At 46.2% G+C, this 26,411-nt stretch overlaps 1 protein-coding gene across 2 annotated transcripts in view; it reads right to left on the reverse strand.

The window, feature by feature from the left end:
* itga5 (integrin subunit alpha 5) overlaps window positions 1-26,411 on the reverse strand; it is a 56,354-nt gene that overhangs the window by 7,811 nt on the left and 22,132 nt on the right. Inside the window, exons 1-24 of one of the 2 annotated variants that reach the window (XM_090202997.1) lie at window positions 26,041-26,210; window positions 22,507-22,607; window positions 22,012-22,135; window positions 21,328-21,389; window positions 21,197-21,242; window positions 20,961-21,086; window positions 20,622-20,666; window positions 20,341-20,384; window positions 20,062-20,118; window positions 19,347-19,399; window positions 18,749-18,954; window positions 18,343-18,534; window positions 14,881-14,926; window positions 14,642-14,755; window positions 13,031-13,086; window positions 12,393-12,550; window positions 12,117-12,254; window positions 9,178-9,245; window positions 6,974-7,124; window positions 6,503-6,595; window positions 5,062-5,141; window positions 4,754-4,834; window positions 4,493-4,598; window positions 172-330 (exon numbers count right to left, since the gene is read on the reverse strand). In XM_090202997.1, coding sequence (XP_090059123.1) covers window positions 172-330; window positions 4,493-4,598; window positions 4,754-4,834; window positions 5,062-5,141; window positions 6,503-6,595; window positions 6,974-7,124; window positions 9,178-9,245; window positions 12,117-12,254; window positions 12,393-12,550; window positions 13,031-13,086; window positions 14,642-14,755; window positions 14,881-14,926; window positions 18,343-18,534; window positions 18,749-18,954; window positions 19,347-19,399; window positions 20,062-20,118; window positions 20,341-20,384; window positions 20,622-20,666; window positions 20,961-21,086; window positions 21,197-21,242; window positions 21,328-21,389; window positions 22,012-22,096 — 2,166 coding nt within the window. In that variant the 5' untranslated portion in view covers window positions 22,097-22,135; window positions 22,507-22,607; window positions 26,041-26,210. Of the gene's footprint in view, window positions 1-171; window positions 331-4,492; window positions 4,599-4,753; window positions 4,835-5,061; window positions 5,142-6,502; window positions 6,596-6,973; window positions 7,125-9,177; window positions 9,246-12,116; window positions 12,255-12,392; window positions 12,551-13,030; window positions 13,087-14,641; window positions 14,756-14,880; window positions 14,927-18,342; window positions 18,535-18,748; window positions 18,955-19,346; window positions 19,400-20,061; window positions 20,119-20,340; window positions 20,385-20,621; window positions 20,667-20,960; window positions 21,087-21,196; window positions 21,243-21,327; window positions 21,390-22,011; window positions 22,136-22,506; window positions 22,608-26,040; window positions 26,211-26,411 lie in introns of those variants that run through there. The other variant, XM_036947020.2, reaches the window with a different exon arrangement.

Consider the following 26,411-nt stretch of genomic DNA (forward strand, 5'->3'; position numbering starts at 1 on the left):
GTGTGTGTGTGTGTGTGTCTATGTTGACCGAGCGAGACAATGAGTGACTTGCCGTACTCTTGCACATGTGTAAGCAACTTTTTGCAAACAAGTGTTAACATAAACATTAAAACATTAAAATAACTTTCCCCCGTCATACATCAAAAGACATTCCAATGATTGATTGCTCACCTTGAGCTGCATGTAGTTGATGGAGTGGTTGGTGGTGCAGTTGAGGGGTCCCTCAGTAGAGATCTCCAGAGGGTAGAGGAGACCCTGGCCCTGAACACTGAGAGGACAACTGAGCTGAAGCACTGTGTGGCTAATACCACTGGGGCCTTTGTTCACCAGCTGACAGACAGGGGAAAGAACGAGAGAGAAAGGGAGAGAGACGGAAGGAAAGGCAGAAAAAGGGAGCAATTAGTTAAAAGAATATTACAAGCATATAAACCCTCCCCCCCAGCTAGTCTTTGCTAAAAATTAACCCGACCCAGACTGACCCAGACTTCCAGGAAATGGCATGTTGGTGTGATGTCATCTAAACTTGAGCACTGTTTTTCTGTGAACTGTGAAAGGTGGTCCGGTGTGATGTCTATCACGGGAGACTAGGTTGCCCTTACAAATTGAGTTAGACCTGTAATGATGTGAAGCTCAAAACAAATCCCTGTGCTTCCTGGAATGTGTATCTTCTCTTTCTTCTTTCTCCTTTGACTTGTCTGCAGCCCCAGGAAGTAGTGTCTGCTCTGCTTCTACACAAAGGTTAGTGTCTGCTCTGCTTCTACACAAAGGTTAGTGTCTGCTCTGCTCTGCTTCTACACAAAGGTTAGTGTCTGCTCTGCTTCTACACAAAGGTTAGTGTCTGGTCTGCTTCTACACAAAGGTTAGTGTCTGGTCTGCTCTGCTTCTACACAAAGGTTAGTGTCTGGTCTGCTTCTACACAAAGGTTAGTGTCTGGTCTGCTTCTACACAAAGGTTAGTGTCTGGTCTGGTCTGCTTCTACACAAAGGTTAGTGTCTGGTCTGCTCTGCTTCTACACAAAGGTTAGTGTCTGGTCTGGTCTGCTTCTACACAAAGGTTAGTGTCTGGTCTGGTCTGCTTCTACACAAAGGTTAGTGTCTGGTCTGGTCTGCTTCTACACAAAGGTTAGTGTCTGGTCTGGTCTGCTTCTACACAAAGGTTAGTGTCTGGTCTGCTCTGCTTCTACACAAAGGTTAGTGTCTGGTCTGGTCTGCTTCTACACAAAGGTTAGTGTCTGGTCTGGTCTGCTTCTACACAAAGGTTAGTGTCGGGTCTGGTCTGCTTCTACACAAAGGTTAGTGTCTGGTCTGCTCTGCTTCTACACAAAGGTTAGTGTCTGGTCTGCTCTGCTTCTACACAAAGGTTAGTGTCTGGTCTGCTTCTACACAAAGGTTAGTGTCTGGTCTGGTCTGCTTCTACACAAAGGTTAGTGTCTGGTCTGCTCTGCTTCTACACAAAGGTTAGTGTCTGGTCTGCTTCTACACAAAGGTTAGTGTCTGGTCTGCTTCTACACAAAGGTTAGTGTCTGGTCTGCTCTGCTTCTACACAAAGGTTAGTGTCTGCTCTGCTTCTACACAAAGGTTAGTGTCTGGTCTGCTCTGCTTCTACACAAAGGTTAGTGTCTGCTCTGCTTCTACACAAAGGTTAGTGTCTGCTCTGCTTCTACACAAAGGTTAGTGTCTGGTCTGCTCTGCTTCTACACAAAGGTTAGTGTCTGGTCTGCTCTGCTTCTACACAAAGGTTAGTGTCTGGTCTGCTCTGCTTCTACACAAAGGTTAGTGTCTGCTCTGCTCTGCTTCTACACAAAGGTTAGTGTCTGGTCTGCTCTGCTTCTACACAAAGGTTAGTGTCTGGTCTGCTCTGCTTCTACACAAAGGTTAGTGTCTGCTCTGCTCTGCTTCTACACAAAGGTTAGTGTCTGGTCTGCTCTGCTTCTACACAAAGGTTAGTGTCTGGTCTGGTCTGCTTCTACACAAAGGTTAGTGTCTGCTCTGCTCTGCTTCTACACAAAGGTTAGTGTCTGCTCTGCTTCTACACAAAGGTTAGTGTCTGGTCTGCTTCTACACAAAGGTTAGTGTCTGCTCTGCTCTGCTTCTACACAAAGGTTAGTGTCTGGTCTGCTCTGCTTCTACACAAAGGTTAGTGTCTGCTCTGCTCTGCTTCTACACAAAGGTTAGTGTCTGCTCTGCTCTGCTTCTACACAAAGGTTAGTGTCTGGTCTGCTTCTACACAAAGGTTAGTGTCTGGTCTGCTCTGCTTCTACACAAAGGTTAGTGTCTGCTCTGCTCTGCTTCTACACAAAGGTTAGTGTCTGCTCTGCTTCTACACAAAGGTTAGTGTCTGGTCTGGTCTGCTTCTACACAAAGGTTAGTGTCTGGTCTGGTCTGCTTCTACACAAAGGTTAGTGTCTGGTCTGCTCTGCTTCTACACAAAGGTTAGTGTCTGGTCTGCTTCTACACAAAGGTTAGTGTCTGGTCTGCTTCTACACAAAGGTTAGTGTCTGCTCTGCTCTGCTTCTACACAAAGGTTAGTGTCTGGTCTGCTCTGCTTCTACACAAAGGTTAGTGTCTGGTCTGCTCTGCTTCTACACAAAGGTTAGTGTCTGGTCTGGTCTGCTTCTACACAAAGGTTAGTGTCTGGTCTGCTCTGCTTCTACACAAAGGTTAGTGTCTGGTCTGCTCTGCTTCTACACAAAGGTTAGTGTCTGGTCTGGTCTGCTTCTACACAAAGGTTAGTGTCTGGTCTGCTCTGCTTCTACACAAAGGTTAGTGTCTGGTCTGCTCTGCTTCTACACAAAGGTTAGTGTCTGGTCTGGTCTGCTTCTACACAAAGGTTAGTGTCTGGTCTGGTCTGCTTCTACACAAAGGTTAGTGTCTGCTCTGCTCTGCTTCTACACAAAGGTTAGTGTCTGGTCTGCTTCTACACAAAGGTTAGTGTCTGGTCTGGTCTGCTTCTACACAAAGGTTAGTGTCTGGTCTGGTCTGCTTCTACACAAAGGTTAGTGTCTGGTCTGCTTCTACACAAAGGTTAGTGTCTGGTCTGCTCTGCTTCTACACAAAGGTTAGTGTCTGGTCTGGTCTGCTTCTACAGAAAGGTTAGTGTCTGGTCTGCTCTGCTTCTACACAAAGGTTAGTGTCTGGTCTGCTCTGCTTCTACACAAAGGTTAGTGTCTGGTCTGCTCTGCTTCTACACAAAGGTTAGTGTCTGGTCTGGTATGCTTCTACACAAAGGTTAGTGTCTGGTCTGCTCTGCTTCTACACAAAGGTTAGTGTCTGCTCTGCTTCTACACAAAGGTTAGTGTCTGGTCTGCTCTGCTTCTACACAAAGGTTAGTGTCTGCTCTGCTCTGCTTCTACACAAAGGTTAGTGTCTGCTCTGCTTCTACACAAAGGTTAGTGTCTGGTCTGCTCTGCTTCTACACAAAGGTTAGTGTCTGGTCTGGTCTGCTTCTACACAAAGGTTAGTGTCTGGTCTGCTCTGCTTCTACACAAAGGTTAGTGTCTGGTCTGGTCTGCTTCTACACAAAGGTTAGTGTCTGGTCTGGTCTGCTTCTACACAAAGGTTAGTGTCTGGTCTGGTCTGCTTCTACACAAAGGTTAGTGTCTGGTCTGGTCTGCTTCTACACAAAGGTTAGTGTCTGGTCTGGTCTGCTTCTACACAAAGGTTAGTGTCTGGTCTGCTTCTACACAAAGGTTAGTGTCTGGTCTGCTCTGCTTCTACACAAAGGTTAGTGTCTGGTCTGGTATGCTTCTACACAAAGGTTAGTGTCTGGTCTGCTCTGCTTCTACACAAAGGTTAGTGTCTGGTCTGGTCTGCTTCTACACAAAGGTTAGTGTCTGGTCTGGTCTGCTTCTACACAAAGGTTAGTGTCTGGTCTGGTCTGCTTCTACACAAAGGTTAGTGTCTGGTCTGCTCTGCTTCTACACAAAGGTTAGTGTCTGGTCTGGTCTGCTTCTACAGAAAAAAGGTTAGTGTCTGTGAAGTACTGCCTGCTGCTACAGACCTGCTTAAGGCCAGAGTCTGCTGTATTGAACTCTCTGCCATACTACATCCTGATGAGTCTGCTGTATAGAACTCTCTGCCATACTACATCCTGATGAGTCTGCTGTATAGAACTCTCTGCCATACTACATCCTGATGAGTCTGCTGTATAGAACTCTCTGCCATACTACATCCTGATGAGTCTGCTGTATAGAACTCTCTGCCATACTACAACCTGATGAGTCTGCTGTATAGAACTCTCTGCCATACTACAACCTGATGAGTCTGCTGTATAGAACTCTCTGCCATACTACATCCTGATGGGTCTGCCCAGCCAGCTAGCAGCTATCCTCCTGGAGGGCCTCTGGCTCCTTTCATTGAAACCTGTCCACTCACAGTTTGGCTGCATTCACCTTTGTCTATGCACTGAATGTCCCATTGGATCTTCCCAACCTAACCTTAATCCTAATCCTAATCCTAATCCTAATCCTAACCCCAACCCTTTGACTCCTTACCTCATAGACGTGTTGGACTGCAGGCCCGATGTCCTGCTCTACCTGGGGGCTCTTGGACACCTTCCAGTTGGGAGGAGGGAAGAAGACCTTGTCTGGCCGGGAGACTCTTCAAAAGAGAGGGAAAGGAAAGTATGAGACTGTGTGGGGAGAAAAATAAAACAACTTTTATGGAGTTGCAAAGGGTTTTTGCTCTGATGGGGGAAATCTAACACAGAGATTCCTCCCACCCCTGGACTTCTCTCTGACTTCCTCTGGACTCACCCTTGTAAAATAACATCGGCCTGGACAACCACCTCCAACCTGTAGGGAACCACCTCGCTGTGGGAATTATTCTCATTTTTACTGTGGAGGGAAAGCGAGAGAGGAAGAGAGGGTGATGAATCAGAGACAACACACCTCTGCAGCTATTTGGTGATATTGGAGTACTGCGGTATTTTTGATGGTCTGTGTCCTACGAGTTTAGCCTTGAATTAATTTTGTCAGTGACACATAACACTGACAAAATAACACACATAACACGAGGCCCAGCTCAAACGTATGCCTAGAGAGGCGATGGAACGGAGTCATACCTGCGGATCTGCAGCTCAAACTGAACCGTCTTGCGCGTGTCCTTCAGTCGTGGCACAGTGAAGCGCAGACCTGCCCACAGCTGCAGACGAGGAGAAGCAATGTGATCAGGGACAAGGGGTCGATGTCAACATGATGTGAGGCGAGAGAGTTCCAAATGTCTAAGGGGGATGATGCAACCAACATATCTAAAGCTAACCTTGTAAGGGCATTAGGAAACGTGTGCACTATTTTTGATACTATTTTGACACATACAGTACAGCGACGGTGAGTAGACTCTCTGTTATACAATCATAACAGCATAACGGGGGCCAGAGTCCCCGAAAGGATAACAGTCCTGTCCTCTCTTTCGCTCTCCTCCCAACTGTTCTGTTGACTTCAGGGGTCAATCGGTCAGTCAGTCGGTACTCCCTGTCTGCCTGGCTGGCACATACACAGCTGTAATACACCTGGGCCTGCAGGTCCAGACAGTCTGGGACTTCCTGCTTACAGTGTTCTGTTTTGCTGCCCTTTATTTCAACTGGGATTTCATGCCCCTTTTTGTTTTCCAGCGAGTTTAGAGCTTTTGCTGTTTAACTGTGTAGTGTGAGTGTGTATGGAACTGCAGATGTGCACTGTAAAAACAATTAGAACACTGCTCATAAACATTCTATGCCATTATGAATTATAACTAACGCAAAGTACAGTATCCTCAGCACATTGGGTACTACAATGGCAGGATCTATATTATATGTTTGTTGCATACTAAAGTTTTTAAATTTTTGTTTACACTTTTGAATACAACCATTCTATCAGAAAACCTTCTTAACCTCTCCACCAATGTCCACTTTACAGTCTTCCTCTGCAGTCAGACACATTAGGAGGGAACCTCTGCTCGGAGCAGAGACGTAGACCAGCTTCTTGCTACTCGGACAGGAACTTCCTCTCTGGACACTGCTGTGTAATGAAAAGAGAGCCTTTCCTCTCCAGTTCAGTTCTCTACCGCTCAACCCCTGGACGACACACAATCCCTTCCTTCACACACTAGGAAACATTGATTTTGTGCTAGCCTCAATTACTTTTCTACCACTAAACAGATCTCAGAGGGCTAGACGAGCTATTCCACCAGCCATCAACACTCATCAGAACCAATGAAGAGTATTGCTTACGAGTAGGGCCAGGACCATGTGACCTAACCAGAAAAAACTGCTCGCCCCATTCATAACCAATGCTCTTCAGAAAGGTCTTGGAGTAGAACCAGGCCCAAATTTTATTTTTATGTCATGTGACCTCATTCTCATTCTGATGGAGACCAAGACGGCCGAAACAAACATCAATGATTTTTCACGCCAAGAGCCAGAGCTGCTCCTGTTGTCCACCCATGTGACCTAACCACGAAATACTCCTGACCCTTCTCATGACCAATCTTCAGAAGGGCAAACAGAACATGAATCCTTGACTTACGCTGGTGCCAGACTTCATAGGGTTGCCCAGGTCACAGCTGAGGTAGCGGGTCTGGTTCTCTGTCTCGTAGCTACAAGTTAGCTGGGTCAGGCTCTGGGGGGGAGAGAGAGAGAGAGAGAGAGAGAGAGAGAGAGAGACAGAGACAGAGACAGAGGCACAGAGACAGACAGAGAGAGACAAAGAGAGAGACAGAGAGCAAGGAGAAAGAGTGCTGGTTTAGAAGCATATACATTCATATGTGTTTGTCATTGGTTAGAACACAACAAAGAAGAATCATAGATACAGGTCTGCAGATCAAACGCCAAGAACAAACATTTAGTTCCATTTTGTGATTTCATAACTTCCATAACAGCCCTGTTCCTTATAGATCTATCATCACAAGTCTTATGAGCCAATAGACTGTGACTCTTATATTACTTCACATCTAATAGTAGTGTTGGGTTCAGGTGAATGTTTAGTAGTTCCTCTCACCTCGTTATTGCGGGCTATACCGCTGTAGTCCGCTTCAGGAGGCAGCACCACGTACAGCTCAGCCTCGTAGGCCCCTCCTTCACCCTCGTTCCGAGCGTTGAAAGTCAAGGTCAGTGAGTTGTCGTCACCTAGGTACGCTTCCTTCCGGTCCCTGAGGGCCCCAAAAAAACAGAAATTGATTACTAATCGGGTCAGACGTCAGGTCAAGAGGTGTCGGGTCTCCGAGTGTAAATAAGATTCGGGAGAGGTGGGAGAGGGTGCCATTATACTAGAGACAACTGTGAAGGCTGTGTGCACAGTGTGTACAGTATAAAGCAGTGTCAGGTCACTAACATACTTGCATGTTCTGTTGCTATAGCCTGATATCCGTGCTTCATCTCTCTCGAAATGGGACACAGCCCAAAACACATCACTTAGATTCATGTCAGGAAATTCCACCTCCCCTCCCCTCCCCTCCCCTTCCCCTGCATCCCCCTCACACACAACTTTTCAAATGTAGCAACAAAGTCATACATGCATTAAGAGCACAGCATAGGAATGTAAAACACCTCCCCCTTCCACTCCCTCCCTTTCTCCCTCCCCACATTTCTTCCTCCATCTCTCTTTCTGAACACAATGAGAGGAATTCCACACGAGGGCCACACAGACGCTTCTAATTAGAGCTGGACTCGTAAAACCACGCAGAGAGAGAAAGCAACATGGACCATATTTCAAACACTGATCATCTATTGGCCAACCAGCCAGCCAGCCTAGTCAGACTCCAACAGCCATCACGCTCTTTAAAGAAAACAAAAGGGATACATTGGAAGAACCCACAAAAACCTAAAACCTCTCCTAAGGGGCATTGGTGGTACAGGTTGTGTGCTTTGGCAGGAAAACAGTAGAAATATTTTGATGGATACAATGCTGGGAATTTCATGATTGACCCCTTGCCCCAAGCTACTATTAAACAAAGCATTTAAATGAATCATCACTATAATCTGACTGCCAGAGGCAAGTAGTTCATGCATTATTATTTTCCTCAACTGAAATCCCTCATTTCATCCTGCTTGAATGCCCTTACAGACAAATGTACAAACACCTTCCTAATATTAAGTTGCACACCCTCCCTTCCATTTTGCCCTCAGAACAGCCTCAATTCGTCAGGGCATGGACTCTACAAGGTGTCAAAAGCATTCCACAGGGATGCTGGCCCATGTTGACTCCAATGCTTGACACAGTTTTGTCAAGTTGTCCGGATCGCCTTTGGGTGGTGGACCATTCTTGATACACATGGGAAACTGTTGAGCATGAAAAACGCAGCAGAGTACCATACCTCGTTCAAAGGCACTTAAATATTTTGCCTTGCCCGTTCACCCTCTGAATGGCGCACACACACACGCACACACACACACACACACACACACACACACACACACACACACACACACTCCATGTCTCAAATCATCTCAAGGCTTAAAAATCCTTCTTTAACCTGTCTCCTCCCGTTCATCTACACTGATAGAAGTGGATTTAAGTGACATCAATAAGGGATCATAACTTTCACCTGGATTCACCTGGTCAGTCTATGTCAGGGAAAGAGCACGTGTTCATAATGTTTTGTACACTCAGAGTACGTGATAGACTTTTACAATAGAGAAATGGAATTAGCGCGCAAACAAATATGAACATGAGAGGGCAGAAAAGAGCAAGGGGGCATGTTATTTTAGAGAAAAATGCCCACAGATTTCTCAAATCGAAGTATGGAGATGCTGTGAATACTACTTCAACAGAAGCTGATAGAAGGAGGCTAGAACTGGTTGGCACACACACACACACACACACACACACACACACACACACACACACACACCCCTCTCCATACGTTCAAAACAAATCCCTTTCATCTCTCATGTCTCTTTCCCCGAGCTGCCTGACAACCAATCCTTGCACCTAGACCAGGGGCCAGCGCTTCTTCCTGTTTCCAAAGCAGAGTAGTATCTTCTGTGAGTGGAGCATTGTGGGTGTAATAACAGACTGGTCTGCTCTGCAAGCTAAACTAAACAAACGGGTGGAGCACGACACAGCTTTATTTATCCATCAGATCAGAACGACAACAAGGCCGACTCATCTGTATAGTTGGGTGAATAGTTCAACCGTTCATCATACACAGTAGATATATTCTCCTGATCTAGTGGCTTCCATGGGTGTTTGGAATAACTCACCCGTGCACCGCCAGCTTTAAGTCAGGAACACAAATGTTGTCTTCTCCACAGTCCAGCAGAATCTGGGCCTAGAGGAGGAAAGAGGAGGAGAGGAATAAGTTACAGAGAGACAGAGCTTACACAGGATTCACAAAATGAGGCCTGCACTTCTTTCAGTTAGACTTAACATACAGAATTAGACACTTTGCTTTGGTGGTGAACATACAATGGAGTAATTGCAGCGGGATAGGACATGTCGTGCAGACCAGAATGACTAATACATTCCAGTCCGAGCCCCAACCTCCCACCGCCCCCTGAGCAAAGTGTCATCACTACAGACCAAACACCTGTAATAATAACCCTGTTAAACGCTCTTATCTTCTGGGGGAGGTTAGTGACTATAACCGTGTGTGATGACACAAACAACCCTAATTCAGCCCCGTGTCTGACTTCACGTCCTTTCAGAGAGAAATGGGTCGATAAGAAGGCAGGAGAAGCCGTCCGACTGTGTGTAGGGTGACAAAACCACCTCCATCATAAAGTGTCCGACTTCCCCTTCAGGAGAGGGGACGGAGGGACCAGCAGGCAGGAGCAGCGCCACAACGCAGCCCAGAGACAGGAGGACAAGAAGGAGAAGCGGTACGCCAGGAGGGCCTCTCTGGGGAGGCCAGCAGCTCTCTGTCCACGCATCCACCAGCGCCGCACACTGACGCCCACACCACTAGCGCTCTGCAGCGGACCACAAGCTAGCCACACGCGACGCCACCCAGCGCTCCGCATGCAGGACCATACATGACCCAGGGGGAGGGAGGGGCTGAAGCTGGTACAGAGACATGGGGGAGGAGGGGGTAATCTAGATGGCTAGAGGCTATGGTGGAAATACTAGAAAGACATGAGCTAAGCAGTAAAGGGCGCCCAGTAACCACTGAACGTGTTTGTGTAGCAGGGAAAAGCCCAGGCTTGACGTAGGTAATAGTTGCCCCGTGCGATTCCATCACAGTGTGATGATCATGATGACGACGAAGATAATAAATAGAAGTAGATTAGAAAGAGAGCGCACTGCCTCCCCTGTCATTACACAGCCGGGCTTTCTAATTTAAGACACCGGGGTAACCATAGTAACCACCAGCTCACTCACTCTGCCCCTTCAGCGTGTGCTGGCCTATATACAGACTCAGTCAATCAGGGTAAAAGCTATTTAGATTCCTATCCTGGCTGCCATTAAACAACAACTGGCAGAGGGAAGCCAGATGAATAGCGTGCAGTCAGTGTATTGAGGGTACCGTGTGTATAGTATACAGTTTCACTCAATAACTGTGTCAATATCAGCGGAAATAAATCACGGCCCCTGTGTGTGGAATGTATCAGGCATTCACCCATGGGAGCTTCCAGCTTCACTCTCAGAGTGGCGTTTGGTGGATCCATTTTTATTATGTTCCCATTGCTCTGGCTTCACGGCAACATGTGGAGCACATTATAGAGAAACGATTAAACTATGCAGAGAGGCTTCGGTGATCTCTCACTCTCACTCAGCAACCAGAGGGTGTGAGAACTGGGGTGAGCCAGCAGGTATATGTAACTGCCATACTAATGGAAACACTTGAGTAAATGCGAGATACAAAGTATATTGAAAGTAGGTGCTTCCACGCAGGTGTGGTTCCTGAGTTAATTAAGCAATTAACATCCAATCATGCTTAGGGTGACATGTAAAAATGCTGGGCAGGGCATTATTTTAGTTACCTTGGCTATACCCCATAGGACGACAACGCCCCCATCCACAGGGTGGATGAGTGGTCACTGAATGGTTTGATGATCATAAAACGATGTAAACCATATGCCATGGCCGTCTCAGTCACTAGATCTCAATCCAATTTAACACATATTGGTGATTCTGGAGTGGCGCCTGAAATGGCGTTTCCTCCACCATCAACAAAACACCAGATGATGGAATTTCGTGTGGAAGAATGGTGTCGCATCCCTCCAATAGAGTTCCGTACAGATGTAGAACCCATGCCAAGGTGCATTGAAGCTGTTCTAACTCGTGGTGACCCAACTTCCTATTAAGACAACAACATAGCTTTATCAGGGTTCAGTATTTAGCTCTTGGTTGGAGTGTAAGTACAATACACCACATCTGATGAATCCCCAGCAGCTTTGATACGACAAGTGAACACCAATGACAGGGTTCAGTACTGCCCTGCTGTGAGAGAGAAGAGAGAAATACTGAGAGAAAGATGGAGGGGGGGGTCAAACTGCAAACTCGGCCAGGGCCTTTCCCAAAACACTCCAATCCAATCCAGCGGTTATTGTTGAGCTCACATAGGGTGCAGCACGCCACAGCTGAAGGCAGGCAGCCCACACGCTGAGTCCTGCTCACGTCTCTCGCTCCCTGCCAGGATAAAACTGGCAAATCTACACCAGATGGCACATGGCCTGTGTGCTGCGAGCAAAGGGCCCCAGAGGCCCCACCCAAAAATATCCATTAACCCTGTGTGTCGGGGTCTTACTGTGCACCTCTCGGTCGGAACACGACTCCTGTGATCCGTTACACAGCCCAGCCAGGCTGAAAGCAGCTATTCCTGGTGGGGCAGTCAAACACTCTCCAACTCCATCTCCACTGTACCATGCACACGCCTCACATTTCTCTTGTTGAAAACTGCTTTCCAGACCCTCTGGACCCCTTCCCAGCAGAGCGGTTTGGAAATCAACAAGGAGAGCAGCCTGAGTCGTTCTGAGGGGGTGGAGGTCTAGTCAAAGAGAAAACATTACCATCAGCTCTGAGTGAGTGAATGGATTTCCAGCCAGGTCTTTCACTGCGTCTTGTTCATTAAAACGTGTGCAGTGCTCCACCTCAGTAGATATACGGGGCCTGTTAACGTCGAGTCAGTCTTCAGGGTTAGGAGTGCAGTGCAGTGCTGGGGGGGGGCAGAGTCAGACAGGGGGGGAGCGTATTGAAGTACCTTCTGCTCGATGAGCTCGGTGGACTGGTAGTTGAGGATGGGTCTGAGGCCGTGGGAGTCGAAAGCTGCCTGAGGATCCAGACTGAAGTTGAGGGAGATGTAGATGGGGGAGAGCTTATCTCTGAACTCCTTATCATCCTGGAGTCAAATAGAGAGAGACAGGGTTCATTAGAAAGAGTGTGAGTGTGCGCGCGCGTGTGTGTGTGTGTGTGTGTGTGTGTGTGTGTGTGTGTGTGTGTGTGTGTGTGTGTGTGTGTGTGTGTGTGTGTGACTTACCCTCAGATAGATCTTGGTGTCATGACACACACGCTCTCTGTTCCGCACCCTCACACTCCTCGTGAGCACTGTCTGCTGGGAGTCTACAAACAGAGCCCTCTTCACCCCTCCCTTCTGCTTGTGCTTCAGACGGTCCAACTGCACCTCTACCTGGAAGTCTGGAACACACACACACAAAGGAACACACACACAAAGGAACACACACACACATACACAGGAACACACACACACACACAAGACACAACCATGAATGCGCCATTGTTTTATACACCATCAATCAGACATTAAAACACACTTGCACACTCTCAAGCAAATAGAGAATCCAGACTATGTAGTTCGTTTACCATATGCTACGAATAGCAGAGTAGCCATATGCATAGAGGGGTAATTAGTGGAATAATTGCTGAGGTTGCGTAAGAGGAGCCTTGTGCTTTGATTGGAACTCATTAAAAGTGGATCGGGGAAGATATGGGGATTCTGGAACCCAGACTCTGCTCTTAATCTCTTTGTCACAATACAGAGCAACAACAAAGTAATTCCACATACATGCAACAACTTGTTATATAAATTGATATCCGTGTGCAATTGAAAGTATGGTATAGTACGTCATCTGGACCAGATGTGGACAGTTGGCTCACCTAGGTTGTCTGGGAGGTACTTCCCATTGGCCGAGAGGCAGAAACTCAGGTTGACACTGTTTCGAACAGAGGAGAACATAACAAAGACATGATGATGAGGGAAGCATATGCATTCATGGCAAAAAGTCAACATACACGCACAGACACCGCACTCATTCCCTCTCTTCCTCTTCTCTTTGGCTAAACTCTAACTCTTCAGTTTTCTTACTTTACAAGACAAGCGGCATAATGGGTATCACTGTATAATATGGCGCAATGGGTAATGTTGGGAAAGGCATCTGCCTGCTATAGCCAGCCAAGCTAATAACATGGTGTGTGTCCCCCAGCCCAAGCCCCATCCCCGGAGTTTAAGAGGATGAAATTGAGCGTCATCTCATGTAGCCCCACAGGCAGGACAGTCAATCAGTGTCTGTATCTATACGGGCCGGGGGGCTCTTGCTCTCTCCCATGACATGAGCCACAGCTTCCAAAAGTCAGCAACCCAAACTCCAAGCCCGACAACCAAACTCACACTGACGGGAAAAGAAGGAGGGAAGGAGAGAGGGAGCGAGGGAAAGAGATCAAGGGAACAAGCGAAAAAGAGGGAGCGAAACCGACTAGTATAGACAGAACAAAGGAAGGAACATATTTGAAAGAGAATGAAAGAGCCAGAAAGAGGATGTCTATATCTAGGATATATATCCATTATGTATTGTGCTCTTGTGTCTCTAGGTTTTTTAGTGTTTGAGTGTGTGCATGCGCACGAGTCTCCACATCCTGATGTTTCCCAGCTGTGTTCCACCACCAAACAATATCTCACTCAAAAACCACTGCCAAACCTCCTGACCCCTCACTCGCCCTCCTTCCCTCCACCCCCACCTACATCCCTCCCCATCACCAGGCAACGCAGTGTAATCAAGACGTGTATACAACAGTTTCCTTTATGGATCTGGGGACTAGGGACGGGGGGGGGGGGGGGGGGGGGGGCAGCAGACACACAAGCACAGTGTCAAGCATGTTGAGCAGCACAGCCAGAGATTAGAGGAGCCCTGTTCTGTTCTGTTTCCTCTCCCATTGGATGGGGAATACCATGCAGCACATTCAAACGGAAGGGGAAAATAGCTGCCAGCCACAATGCCCTTATTCAGCATTTTATTTTACTTTTTCTCCTTTCGAAGAAATATAATCTGTTATGAAGTTGCTGTGATAACAGGTCACCACCACCAGATAAGACTGACTGTTTCCCAAGTAAATATGTTCTCAATGGGTCTTCCTGTCTAAGTACAACTGAGTGCCAGTGTTGAGGATCTCCTTCCTGTTGGTGTTGTGCCAAGTGTAAAACACGTTCAGCAAATTAAGTCTGGCCCTTACTTATAAAGAGTTTCAGTGTATGAGTGCTGATCTAGGACCTGTTTAGCCTTTTAGATCATAATGTATAAGAGACAGCATATCGAAAGGGGGGACCTGATCCTAGATCAGCACTCATGCTCCGAGATGCTTCACATACAGGCCCAGAATAAAGGACCAGGAGACTAGACAAGTACTCAACAGGAGACCGGTATGCTGCAGTACTTACCAGGAGACACGTATGCTGAAATACGTACCAGGAGGCGGGTACACTGCAGAACTTACCAGGAGACAGGGATGGTGGTGTTGCCGTTGTTGACTGAACAACTCTTCTCCTCAGGGTTGATCATGGTGGGGTAGACAGTCAGGGAGGCACTGGTGTTGACGATGGGCCGGGATCTGTGGTACAATACATGGGAACAGAAGCCAGGTTAACAAATGATAGAGGCACACCTTTTGGTAAACCTCTTAACTAAACTTATATTAGACATCACTCAATAGATTTACAGATGAGAGAGTGTTACCTGTACAGAACTGTCTTGTCAACTCCAAAAGCACCAACAATAAGATCTGTCAAGAAAATACATTTCATCAAGTTCATGGACTACAGGTAAACAACAAGACCAAAATTGTTTAAAGACAATTGTGATAAATAAAGTATACCAGATTAATTTAAGGACCAAACAGCTGTGCCACATAGGTGCCATATAGATTGCAAAATAGTGGGAATAGATTTCTGATGCACGGATTCCATGGCACATAGATTTTCTACCCTTATTTTACCAGGTAAGTTGACTGAGAACACAATCTTCATTTACACCAACGACCTGGGGAATAGTTACAGGGGAGAGGAGGGGGGATTGTAAACTGGGGATGATTAGGTGGCCATGATGGTATGAGGGCCAGATTGGGAATTTAGCCAGGACACCAGGGTTAACACCCCTACTCTTACAATAAGTGCCATGGGATCTTTAGTTACCACAGAGAGTCAGGACACCCATTTAACTTCCCATCCCAAAGACAGCACCCTACACAGGGCAATGTCCCCAATCACTGCCCTGGGACATTGGGAATATTTTTTAGACCAGAGGGAAGAGTACCTCCTACTGGCCCTCCAACACCACTTCCAGCAGCATCTGGTCTCCCATCTAGCGATCAACCAGGACCAACCCTGCTTAGCTTCAGAAACAAGCCAGCAGTGGGATGCAGGGTGGTTTGCTGCTGGCAAAATTGTTTATGAACTGATATGCAAAACAACACCAGATTCAAAACTAATTGCAGTCATAAAAACCATCAAGCGCTATGATGAAACTGGCTCACATGAGCACCGCCACAGGAAAGGAAGACCCAGAGTTACCTCTGCTGCAGAGGATAAGTTCATTAGAGTTACCAGACTCAGAAATTGCAGCCCAAATAAATACTTCAGAGTTCAAGTAACAGACACATCTCAACATCAACTGTTCAGAGGAAACCGTGTGAATCAGGCCTTCATGGTCGAATTTCTGCAAAAAGAAACACTACTAAAGGACACCAATAAGAAGAAGAGGCTTGCTTGGGACAAGAAACATGAGCAATGGACATTAGACTGGTGGAAATCTGTATTTTGGTCTGTTGAATCCAAATTTGAGATTTTTGGTTTCAACCACTGTGTCTTTGTGAGATGCAGAGTTGGTGAACGGATGATCTCCACATGTGTGGTTCCCACCGTGAAGCATGGAGGAGGTGGTGTGATGATGCTTTGCTGGTGACACTGTCTGACTTACTTAGAATTCAAAGTACACTTAACCAGCATGGCTACCACAGCATTCTGTAGCAATACGCCATCTCATCTTGTTTGCGCTTAGTGGGACTATAATTTGATTTTCAACAGGACAATGACCCAAAACACCTCCAGGCTGTGTAAGGGCTATTTGACCAAGAAGGATTGTGATGGAGTGCTACATCAGATGACCTGGCCTCCACAATCACACGACCTCAACCCAATTGAGATGGTTTGGGATGAGTTGGACCGCAGAGTGAAGGAAAAGCAGCCAACAAGTGCTAAGCATATGTGGGAACTTCTTCAAGACTGTTGGAAAAGCATTCCAGGTGAAGGGGGTTGAGAGAATGCCAATTGTGTGCAAAGCTGTCATCAAGGTAAATGGTGGCTACTTTGAAGAATATAAAATATATTTTGATTTGTTTAAGACTTTTTTGGTTACTACATGATTTTATATCATATCTTTGATGTGTTCACTATTATTCTACAATGTAGAAAATAGTCATAATAAAGAAAAACCCTTGAATGGGTAGGTGTGTCCAAGCTTTTGAATGGCACTGTACATGCAGTGCATTCGGAAAGTATTCAAGACCCCTTGACTTTTTCCACATTTTGTTACATCACCGCCTTATTCTAAAATGTATTAAATGATCAACCTATACCCAATACTACATAATGAAAATGCAAAAACAGGATTTTAGAAAACAAAAAAATAACTTATTTACATAAGTATTCAGACTCTTTGCTATGAAACTCGAAATTGAGCTCAGTTGCATCCTGTTTCCATTGATGATCCTTGAGATGTTTCTACAACTTGATTGGAGTCCACCTGTAGTAAATTCAATTGATTGGACATGATTTGGAAAGGCACACACCTGTCTATATGACGTCCCACAGTTGACAGCGCATGTCAGAGCAAAAACCAAGTCATGAGGTCGACGGAATTGTCCGTAGAGCACCGAGACAGGATTGTGTTGATGTCCATATCTGGGGAAGGGTACCAAAACATTTCTGCAGCATTGAAGGTCCCCAAGAACACAGTGGCCTCCGTCATTCTTAAATGGAAGAAGTTTGGAACCATCAAGACTCTTCCTAGAGCTGGACGCCTGGCCAAACTGAGCAATTGGGGGAGAGGGACCTTGATCAGGGAGGTGACCAAGAACCCAATGGTCACATTGACAGAGCTCCAGAGTTCCTCTGTGGAGATGGGAGAACCTTACAGAAGGACAACCATCTCTGCAGCACTCCACGAATCAGGCCTTTATGGTAGAGTGGCCAGACAGAAGCCACTCCTCTGTAAAATGCACATGACAGCCCGCTTGGAGTTTGCCAAAGGCACCTAAAGGACTCTCAGACCATGAGAAACAAGATTATCTGGTCTGATTAAACCAAGATTCAACTCTTTGGCCTGAATGCCAAGCGTCACGTCTGGAGGAATGCTTTGCAGCAATAGGAACTAGTAGACTAGTCAGGATCAAGGGAAAGATGAAAGGAGCAAAGTACAGAGAGATCCTTGATGAAAATCTGCTCCAGAGCGCTCAGGACCTCAGACCGGGGCGAAGGTTCACCTTCCAACAGGACAACAACCCTAAGCATACATCCAAGACAACACAGGAGTGGCTTCGGGACAAGTCTCTGAATGTCCTTGAGTGGCCCAGCCAGAGCCTGGACTTGAACCCAATCGAACACCTCTGGAGCGACCTGAAAATAGCTGTGCAGTGACACTCCCCATCCAATCTGACAGAGCTTGAGAGGATCTGCAGAGAAGAATGGGAGAACCCCCACCCCCAATACAGGTGTGCCAAGCTTGTAGCATCATACCCAAAAAGACTCGAGGCTGCAATCGCTGCCAAAGGTGCTTCAACAAAGTACTGAGTAAAAGGTCTGAATCCGTTTTTGCTTTGTCATTATGGGGTATTGTGTGTAGATTGATTAACTTAAAAAAATGTGGAAAAAGTAAAGGGGTCTGAATATTTCCGAATGCTCTGTCTGTCTGTCTGTCTGTCTGTCTGTCTGTCTGTCTGTCAAAAAATACATATGGTGGATTGGAAATTATGCATACAATTATATTGATGGAAGCTACAATATATCTGCAATATTAAAGCTGATCTACCCCCAAATTATTATTATTATTTTTATAAATATATATTTTTTAAGTATTAAGTTGATAATATGCTAAAATCAGCAGCATGAGAGGTCTTCAAAACAAATTAATTTTGTCACTCACCTGGGTAACCATTCATGTCCAGGTCTTTAGCCCCTCGGAGGGCAAATCCAAAGCTTGCGGGCACAGTGCTTGAAGCCCATTGGCCAGCTATGACCTGAGAGGGGGTGTCCCTGAGCCCACCAACAAATCCGTTGTAGATGAGAACCAATCCCTGCTGGTCATCTCCACCGAATGGACAGCTGATGGCCACATCTACCAATCAGAGAAGAGGAGAGAGCAGGAGAAGACCGTGAGATCACTCAGAACTTTACAGTCTACTAGGACTTTGAATGAACTGCATGAGACTAACAAAACGACATGTAGTAGACTCTCAAAACCAAGATTGTGACACACAAAAAAATGCTTGTGAAACATCCTTTTCTTCTCCCCGTTAAACTCCCATTACTACCACTCCTCCATCTCTCACCATTGTATCCGTCCTGGTTGAGATCTCCCAGAGCGGCAATGGTGCTACCAAACCTCCCGAACACCTGGGTTCCGGTCAGGTTGAGGGTTGGCTCCATGTTCAGGGGTCCACGTTGCAGATAGACGTACACACGGCCCACCTCCTCCAGGCGACTGTCTGACCCCCGGGTCATATACATGGGAGCTCCCACCAACAGGTCAACCACGCTGAGGGGAGGGAAGTACACACACGGTTACAGACATACCTGTATATAGTGTACAGACTAGGGTGGCAAAATGCTGTATACTTTCCAGAAATCCTGGTTGGAAAAACTTGGAAATGTATTTAAGTTTCCAGATGCCTTTTTGACATCGATGACTGGAGTTTCCCATAAAAATGTGTCATTGGTCAAGTCCAAGACAATGTCGTCACCACCGACACATTAAAAATGGGTGTGAACCTATGGTTGAGAATGCTATGTGAGAACTGACTCCTACTCACCCTTCATTACTGATAAAAAAAAAATCCTGTAACATTACTGGACAAATCCAATTTGCCACCACCACCCAACTCATGGGTGAGAATATATGGTGAGAATGTCCTGTTAGACTGTACTTACCCGTCGTTATTGATGTCAGCTGTGGCCACAGCGTACCCAAAATAGGAGCCCATCTGAGAAAACATCAGAGAGCATCATCGTGACAACTCGAGAACATCACCATGAATCTGGGTTCAGAAAGGCTCAAAATAGAAACGCTGCTTTTAAGCAAAAAGGGACTTCTAACGTCCAGTGAATCTACTTGAATAAAACGATCCAGTAGAAGAAACTCCTGGGAGAGAGAAGAAATGGTCAATGAAAAGCGATGGTTCTTGCTTGGTCTGACTTGAAGCTGTCCTGTCTGTAAAACACATCTGAAGCAACAAAGAGACAGAAACAGCTTGATTCCCAGACTCCCAGAGTTAGCAAATACACTCAGCTGAACCAATCAGCACCGTTAAAAAAGGGGCTCACGCTACCTCCATTCCATTCGCGGGAAGAATCATGCTTCTCATTTGGGGGAAAATTGCTTCTGCACTTTCACTTCAATAATTTTTTTTTTTTACAGAAAACCACAGTGGGCTTGAAACCCAGTTAACAGAAACTTGTAAAGGAAATTATTTTGCTTATATCATCAGTGCTCCAGTACACAGACTTGAGAGATTAAGAGTTGCCATGAGAAACAGCAAGTTATGGAACCACAGTCTGTGTGGAAAAACCACACTTGAGTTAAACCCAATGGGTCATGTGTGTTCTAACCCTAATGAGTCAGAGCTGGGGAGGTTTGAATGCTCACCTGTTCACCAGTGTAGTCGAGCATAGACTTCAGATCGGTGCCATTTAAAACAGACACCTGCGGAGCACAGACGCACACACACAGAACATATGGTAAAACATATGGTCCAACATACTGTATGTATAGAGTAGGCCAGTGATGTGGTATTCATCGCCTCTACTTTCACTAAACACAGCTACTTTCGTTATCTCAGGCTCCATTTCTCCCCCAAGCCTATATAGCCCTCCCTTTCAAAATCAATCTCCTCTCAAAATTAGAGTGGTGATGAGATTTTCTTACCAAACCGTATAACATGACTCCTTTTGGGACCCCAGCCACAAAATCTGAGAGGTGCACAGACAGGGGGAAAAACAGAAAAGGGGAAGATTAAGGAAGGGAAATATCACAAAGGTCACAGCTGTCGAACTCTGAGAATTCCTGAGATTGCAGTTTTCCAGCTCAGTAGGGGGACAGAATCTGCTGAGTTAAATTGCGTTTAATTCAGGTATAGTAAACATTCTATATCTTTAATGGCGCTCTGTTGTGCAGGCCTGTGAAGGTCTGTGGTACAGATCTCTTACCTTCCACCTCATCTCCACTGAATTCCCCGACTGCAACAGAGTAACCTGCAAGACCACAAGAAAGCAGACATTAGTCATTTGATATGAAGCTCTTGGACTTCCATTTCTCTTGATGAGTAATCTAGGGATTAAGGCATGTACTTTGAACAAATATACATCAGTCCACCTTTTATCAGAGGTCAGAAGGTTAGAAGAATCGTGGTGATTGGGAAACGATTTGATTTAGAAGAATTGTGGTGACGTTTCCCAATCTTAGTTCTGACTCAAGTAGCCTGCACAGGAAACCAGCATGTGTGGAAAGTAAGGGGAGTGGCAGAATTATGAGAGGAAAAATCTTACCGCGGTAGCTGTCGTCATATTTGAGCTGAGCCTGTCTGGTCTGGATCTGTCCCTCTACAGACTGCATGAAGTACCCTGGGTAGTAAGCCTTGATGATCTCTTCTTTGGCTGCTGAGATCACCTGACCTGAGAAGACACAGGAAGCAGGGAGTGAATGGAAAGATCCTCTCAGGTTTTACACAAATAACTTCAGAATACTACAACTTGTTGTCTCAAGGGGTTGTTGAGATGTGTACCTTGCCAGAAGAAGCTGCCTGGTCCTCCAAGCACCACTTTCCCATCCTGAGAGAGAGGCAGAATGAGATCATGTGTTTCTAGTCCATATTAGTTGATAAAGCTCTGGTACTGAACTGAGAGGAAGTGTTACCTTGGTGAAATCAGCACTGAATCCCCCCTGACAGTAGCCCTGGCCCCCCTCGTTAATGAATTCTGAAAAAAAACAGAGGTTCATAAATCAGTCATTTTTCCGACTTGAAAAAGCAACTTGAAAGATCCATAAATTCTACCTTATATTTAACCAATACTTTAGAATGTTGAATTTTGTATTACTTTAGAACCTGTGGAGTTCAATGACTCAGCTGGGCATTCTGAACAGAACCAAGCCAGCCAGTCACTACCACAGCAGTAGGGATAGACTAGTCAATATGGGGCTAACATGATGGATTGCATCGGAGGGGGGTAAATTCTTTCTCCACAGCTAGCGTGTGATGTCTCTGGAAGTGGTTACTCTGTATTGTTACTTGAGACTCTAAACATCCCGTCTGTTGTGGCCCTCGGGCACTCCACTTAACCCCTCTCTAATAGCCTGCTGTGTGGACAGCTGCCGTGTCAGAGGTAAGCCACAGGAGTCACCTGTAGTGTGGGGTGGTGGGGTAGTTGGCTGGCAGAGAGATCAGCATTAGAAAGATGGGTGCTGATGTAAAAGGAATACCTAAGTTATTTATGGAGTGGTACTCTTAACCAGGAGCGCTACAGGAAGGCAGATGGTATGTTCTTTCGGGGTTATGTCGTGTCTTTATGGGAAACGTATCACCTCACAGAAAATAATTACCTGTGCGACAGGGAGCATATTCCACAAACTTAGTGAAGTTCTTGACAGAGAGGTAGCAGGTTCCTGTGGTATCTGACTGGGGCATGTCTTCTTTGGTCCTCCAGGAGTACAGAGGGGCGCAGGCCTATAGGAGGGGGGAGGTAGAGGGGGGAGTTTTTTTTGTCAGTTACAGCAATGTTACATCTGGAGCAAAGTAACCATGTAACTAAATCCAGGTTACGTCCCAAACAATCAGCAGAAAATACAGGCATCTCAAATTTGAAGTCACAGGAGCGCAAAACACTTCTCCTCAGAGAGAGACTGGAGGTGAAAATTGGAACAGTCACAACAAACCGATAGACGCAGACCTTTAAGACAAACTTTGAACAGTGAACATATACAACCCCTTGACATGAACGCCAGTCATCATAACAGTTGAGGGACTCTGAGCTGTAGAAGTTGAAAGTAAACTGACTTTCTCCGCCCCTGTCCCTGAGTCAGTGAGGGTCATCTTACCAGAATGGTGTCGTCGTGGGAACGGACGGTGGCGCCGAACCACTGGTGGGACTTGACTTCAGCCTGGTAGTCTGTGTTGTTGAGTGTGACTGTTCGGTCCCCTGGGAGGAACAGAAAAATAACAGAGTGAATGAGTGATGACTTTAAAAAAAAGTCCCTAATGAATCATTGTAGTTCTCCTCCAGACAACAGTCATCCAAACATCTAGTCATCTGGCACCACAGAACTTACATACTGCATCATTAAACACACACCAAGTTTCTCATGAAGAACATTCCAGAGACGAACATAGCGGAAGAAATTGAAAGTATTTGGTACTCAATGTTCAGGGGCTGAATGTATCTAGGATCTAGAGGAAAACCTTGGTGTTCACCAGAGCCTTATGCCGCAATATAGCTCCTGTCCTCACTGTTCAGATGTCAACTCGAGACAGTTCTCTGGCGTGACTTCACTGACCCTGGATCTTTTTGGCCACCTGGCCTGTAACCCAGAGCGTTACCAAATGGAACACGTTTTCCTATATAGTGCACTACCTTTGACCAGAGTAGTGCACTATGTGGGGAATAGGGTGCCATTTAGGACGCTGCCTCTCTGACAGGACAGGAGCAGGTGACAAGACAGATGGCCTGTGGAGTCAGGTTCAAACAGGATGTTTTATTGGCAGGACTGATGCAACATATGTGTTGCTATGGTGAGAAACAAAACCCAAACACAAATTGGTTTATACAGTTCACATACCATGAAACATCCTGTAACAAGTTGTCTAAACGCTTGGAATTCCAACCAGGGACCCTTAGACGTATCCAGTGGAACTTGTACCAAACAAATTTCATTTGGATTCTGAACCACTAACCCCAGCAGCTCAGCAAGCGCACCCCAGCCTACTTCTCTTTACCCCATCACTATTCTCTACAGTTAAACCAGAAGTGTGTTGCAATAGAGCCATATCCATCTGTCGGGAAGGGGGCCTGGTGGTGAGAGCCAGAGATTGTGACCTGTGGACGTGAGGAAAGTATACCGTGCGTCAGCCTCCTCCTCCACCCTGGCCCCAGCCAGCTCTGAGGTCTCTGGATCTGGGTGAGGGCCTGCTCTGCTCTGTGTCTTGGTGGAAAGACAGAAAGAGGGGGGGGGGGGGGGGGGGCTGTGTCCAAGAAAAACAAACGCTCTGGCTCCGTTTCCTCCTAGCAACCTCAGTCATCCCTGCTCAGGCACACTCGCCTCTTTCTCTAATAGTCTCTCTCCTGTCTACTCTCTCCCACTATTTCGCTTTCTTTCTCCGTCTCCCTCTTTCTCACTCCCTCCCTCCTCTCTTTATCCCTCTCTCGGGGAGTTTGATCTCCCCCTGCCCTGCTAGGAAAGAAGTGGGGATTAGGGCCCTTTAATAACATCACAGTAGATTTACTGTATCACCAGGCTTTCTCTCCAGCATTACTCGTGGGCACACAGCACCCCTGTTCCCTACCGGGATACACGTGTGCCACTCCTTCACGTGTGGAAAGACACACTTTAGCGATACAACAAATAACATGCCTAACACATTAAAAGATCTAAGAGACTTGTTTCTTCGACTGCACTGCAATAATCTGCGCTACACATGTCACAGTCCCTCTCCCTGAAGCATTACTTTCCTCCTCTTTTCATAACTCAGGGGCCTCTGTTTTGATAAAGTGAAGGGGGTGACACTGAGGAGACATGCAAGCCAAACAGGCATGTGTGTTTGGGACACACTACCCTGGCAACCATGAGTATGAGCAGGGAAATACATTTTATTCACATTTCAGACCAATATAGTAGTCGGGCTCTTCTAAAGCAACTGGTCATGGTAAAACAGAAAATAATTACATGCCATCTCTACAGTTATGTCAGTGACATCATCACTATGTTCAAAGTGCAAGACTGTCAGCCATGAGGCAAAATTGGCAACAACAAAAAAAAACATGCTATGTGTTGGGGTGTTCTCTAACTACACTGAGCGGCTGTGACGTGAGCTCAGAGTCTGTCACTGCTCTTATTGTCCGTGTCAGAGACGGTACATTGGTGTTCATACAGTGTGACAGATGGAGAGATGAAAAGATCAGTTGGTTAAGAGGCTCTGCAGGCAAGACAAGTCAGCCTGAGTCATGCAAAAATGCCCAAAGCCTAACACGGGTTGATACAAACAAGATCTGAAGAAAAAGCTAGCAGACACATGTCGCAATAACATGTCATGTAATGTTATTTCAGTGAACTTGGGTAGACGTGGGTAGAAGTGCTGCAGTGACTAGTGTCTCTCTACCCCTCTCTCTCCTGGGACAGGACAGCAGAGGGGTGGATGGTCTGGAGTGTGTCCACAGACACTCCCCCCTTTGAACTGTGCGAGAGGAGACCCATTAGAGGAGTTTAGAGCCTGTATCTTGGGTTAGAGTGCAGGGCGGATGGGGTCAAAGAAAAATGGCAGAATTCACTCATCACATCAGCTGTCCCTGGGGGAGTTTACTGGCCAGAGGAAGAGGGTCAGATTGAGAGATGGAGAGACAGGGCTCTGGTTTCCTCCCTCTTTCTCTCCTTCAGATCCCTGGGCAGTTTTTCCTTATCTTAGTGGAAGGGGAAGTGGAGAGGTAGGCGAGGAGGGGTGGAGGAGGCCCTCCCATGACCACTTTGACCCAATTAGGAGGCTCTAATTAAGTGGGCCTGTACCCTCGGTCAGGCTCAAGGAAGACCTCACCCACACTTAGGGAAGAACCTGAATAGTGTCACACAAATAGACACACCTCTCATAAAAAGCATCAATACTAATATATTAGCAGTATAATATATACCACAGTCAGCTGAGCTCTAGCCATATCATAAGAAAATAAAGGAAAACATATCTCCTATGTCATACAGACAGGGGTGCTATGTTCTTGTACGCCGGTCCAGGTGGCTGAATTGGCTCTTCCATACAAATCAAATGTGTGCTTTCAAAGCCCATTAAGTAAAACGAAGTACACACTGTCTAAAACCCTAAGGGACTATCCTTCACCCCAACGCCCTGCTGCTCGCCTGCCTGCTGCACATTACATCACTGTGACGATCATGGCCCTCGGCCAGCATCCAAGGATGTGCAACACATTTTCTAATCTGTTTCTAGAGAAAAGGGAAGGAAAACACCAGAAGAAAGAGGCGACCTGCAGTTGGATTCCTTCAAATCAACTGTTAAACGGGTCTTGTGAAAACAGAAATCTGCTGCAGGGGAATATTTCTCCCCTAATGTGCCTTATGGCCAGTAAATCAGTCTTGGCTCTCAGCACTCTTCTCTTTGATTTCCCAAGAAACAAGCCAACAGTCCCCCGCTGCACTGACTGGAGAGCGCACACACACCCACACACCACTATCCATGTGTAACACATGCAATAAGACAGTGGTGTGTGTGTGTGTGTGTGTGTGTGTGTGTGTGTGTGTGTGTGTGTGTGTGTGTGTGTGTGTGTGTGTGTGTGCGTCAGAGAAAGGGTGATCTAATTTTTATGAAATACACAGCAGATTTCTCTCCGATAGCTCTGTCACTCTTTAACTTACCCTTTACTCATTCCTCTAAAGGCAAACGGCTCCTTCAACTGTCCAGTCACTGGAACATTGCTCCACCTCTCTGAATAGCGCATGATCGTTGACCCATCAACCAGGGACCCTTACTGTCGTTCTACCTTTTTATACATTCAGGTTCAAATGAAGCTTGTTGGCAATATCCGCTAGACCAAATACACAGAGTGTACAAAACATTAGGAACGGCTCTTTCCATGACATAGACTGACCAGGTGAAAGCTGTGATCCCTTACTGATGTCACTTGTTAAATCCACTTCAAAATCAGTGTAGATGAAGGGGGAGGAGACGGAAAGGATTTTAAGCTTTGAGACAATTGAGAAATGGATCTTTTAAAAAATCTGGGAAG

Source organism: Oncorhynchus mykiss, chromosome 16, assembly GCF_057628025.1.
Source record: "Oncorhynchus mykiss isolate SJ-2025 chromosome 16, ASM5762802v1, whole genome shotgun sequence".
NCBI classification, from domain to species: Eukaryota; Metazoa; Chordata; class Actinopteri; order Salmoniformes; family Salmonidae; genus Oncorhynchus; species Oncorhynchus mykiss.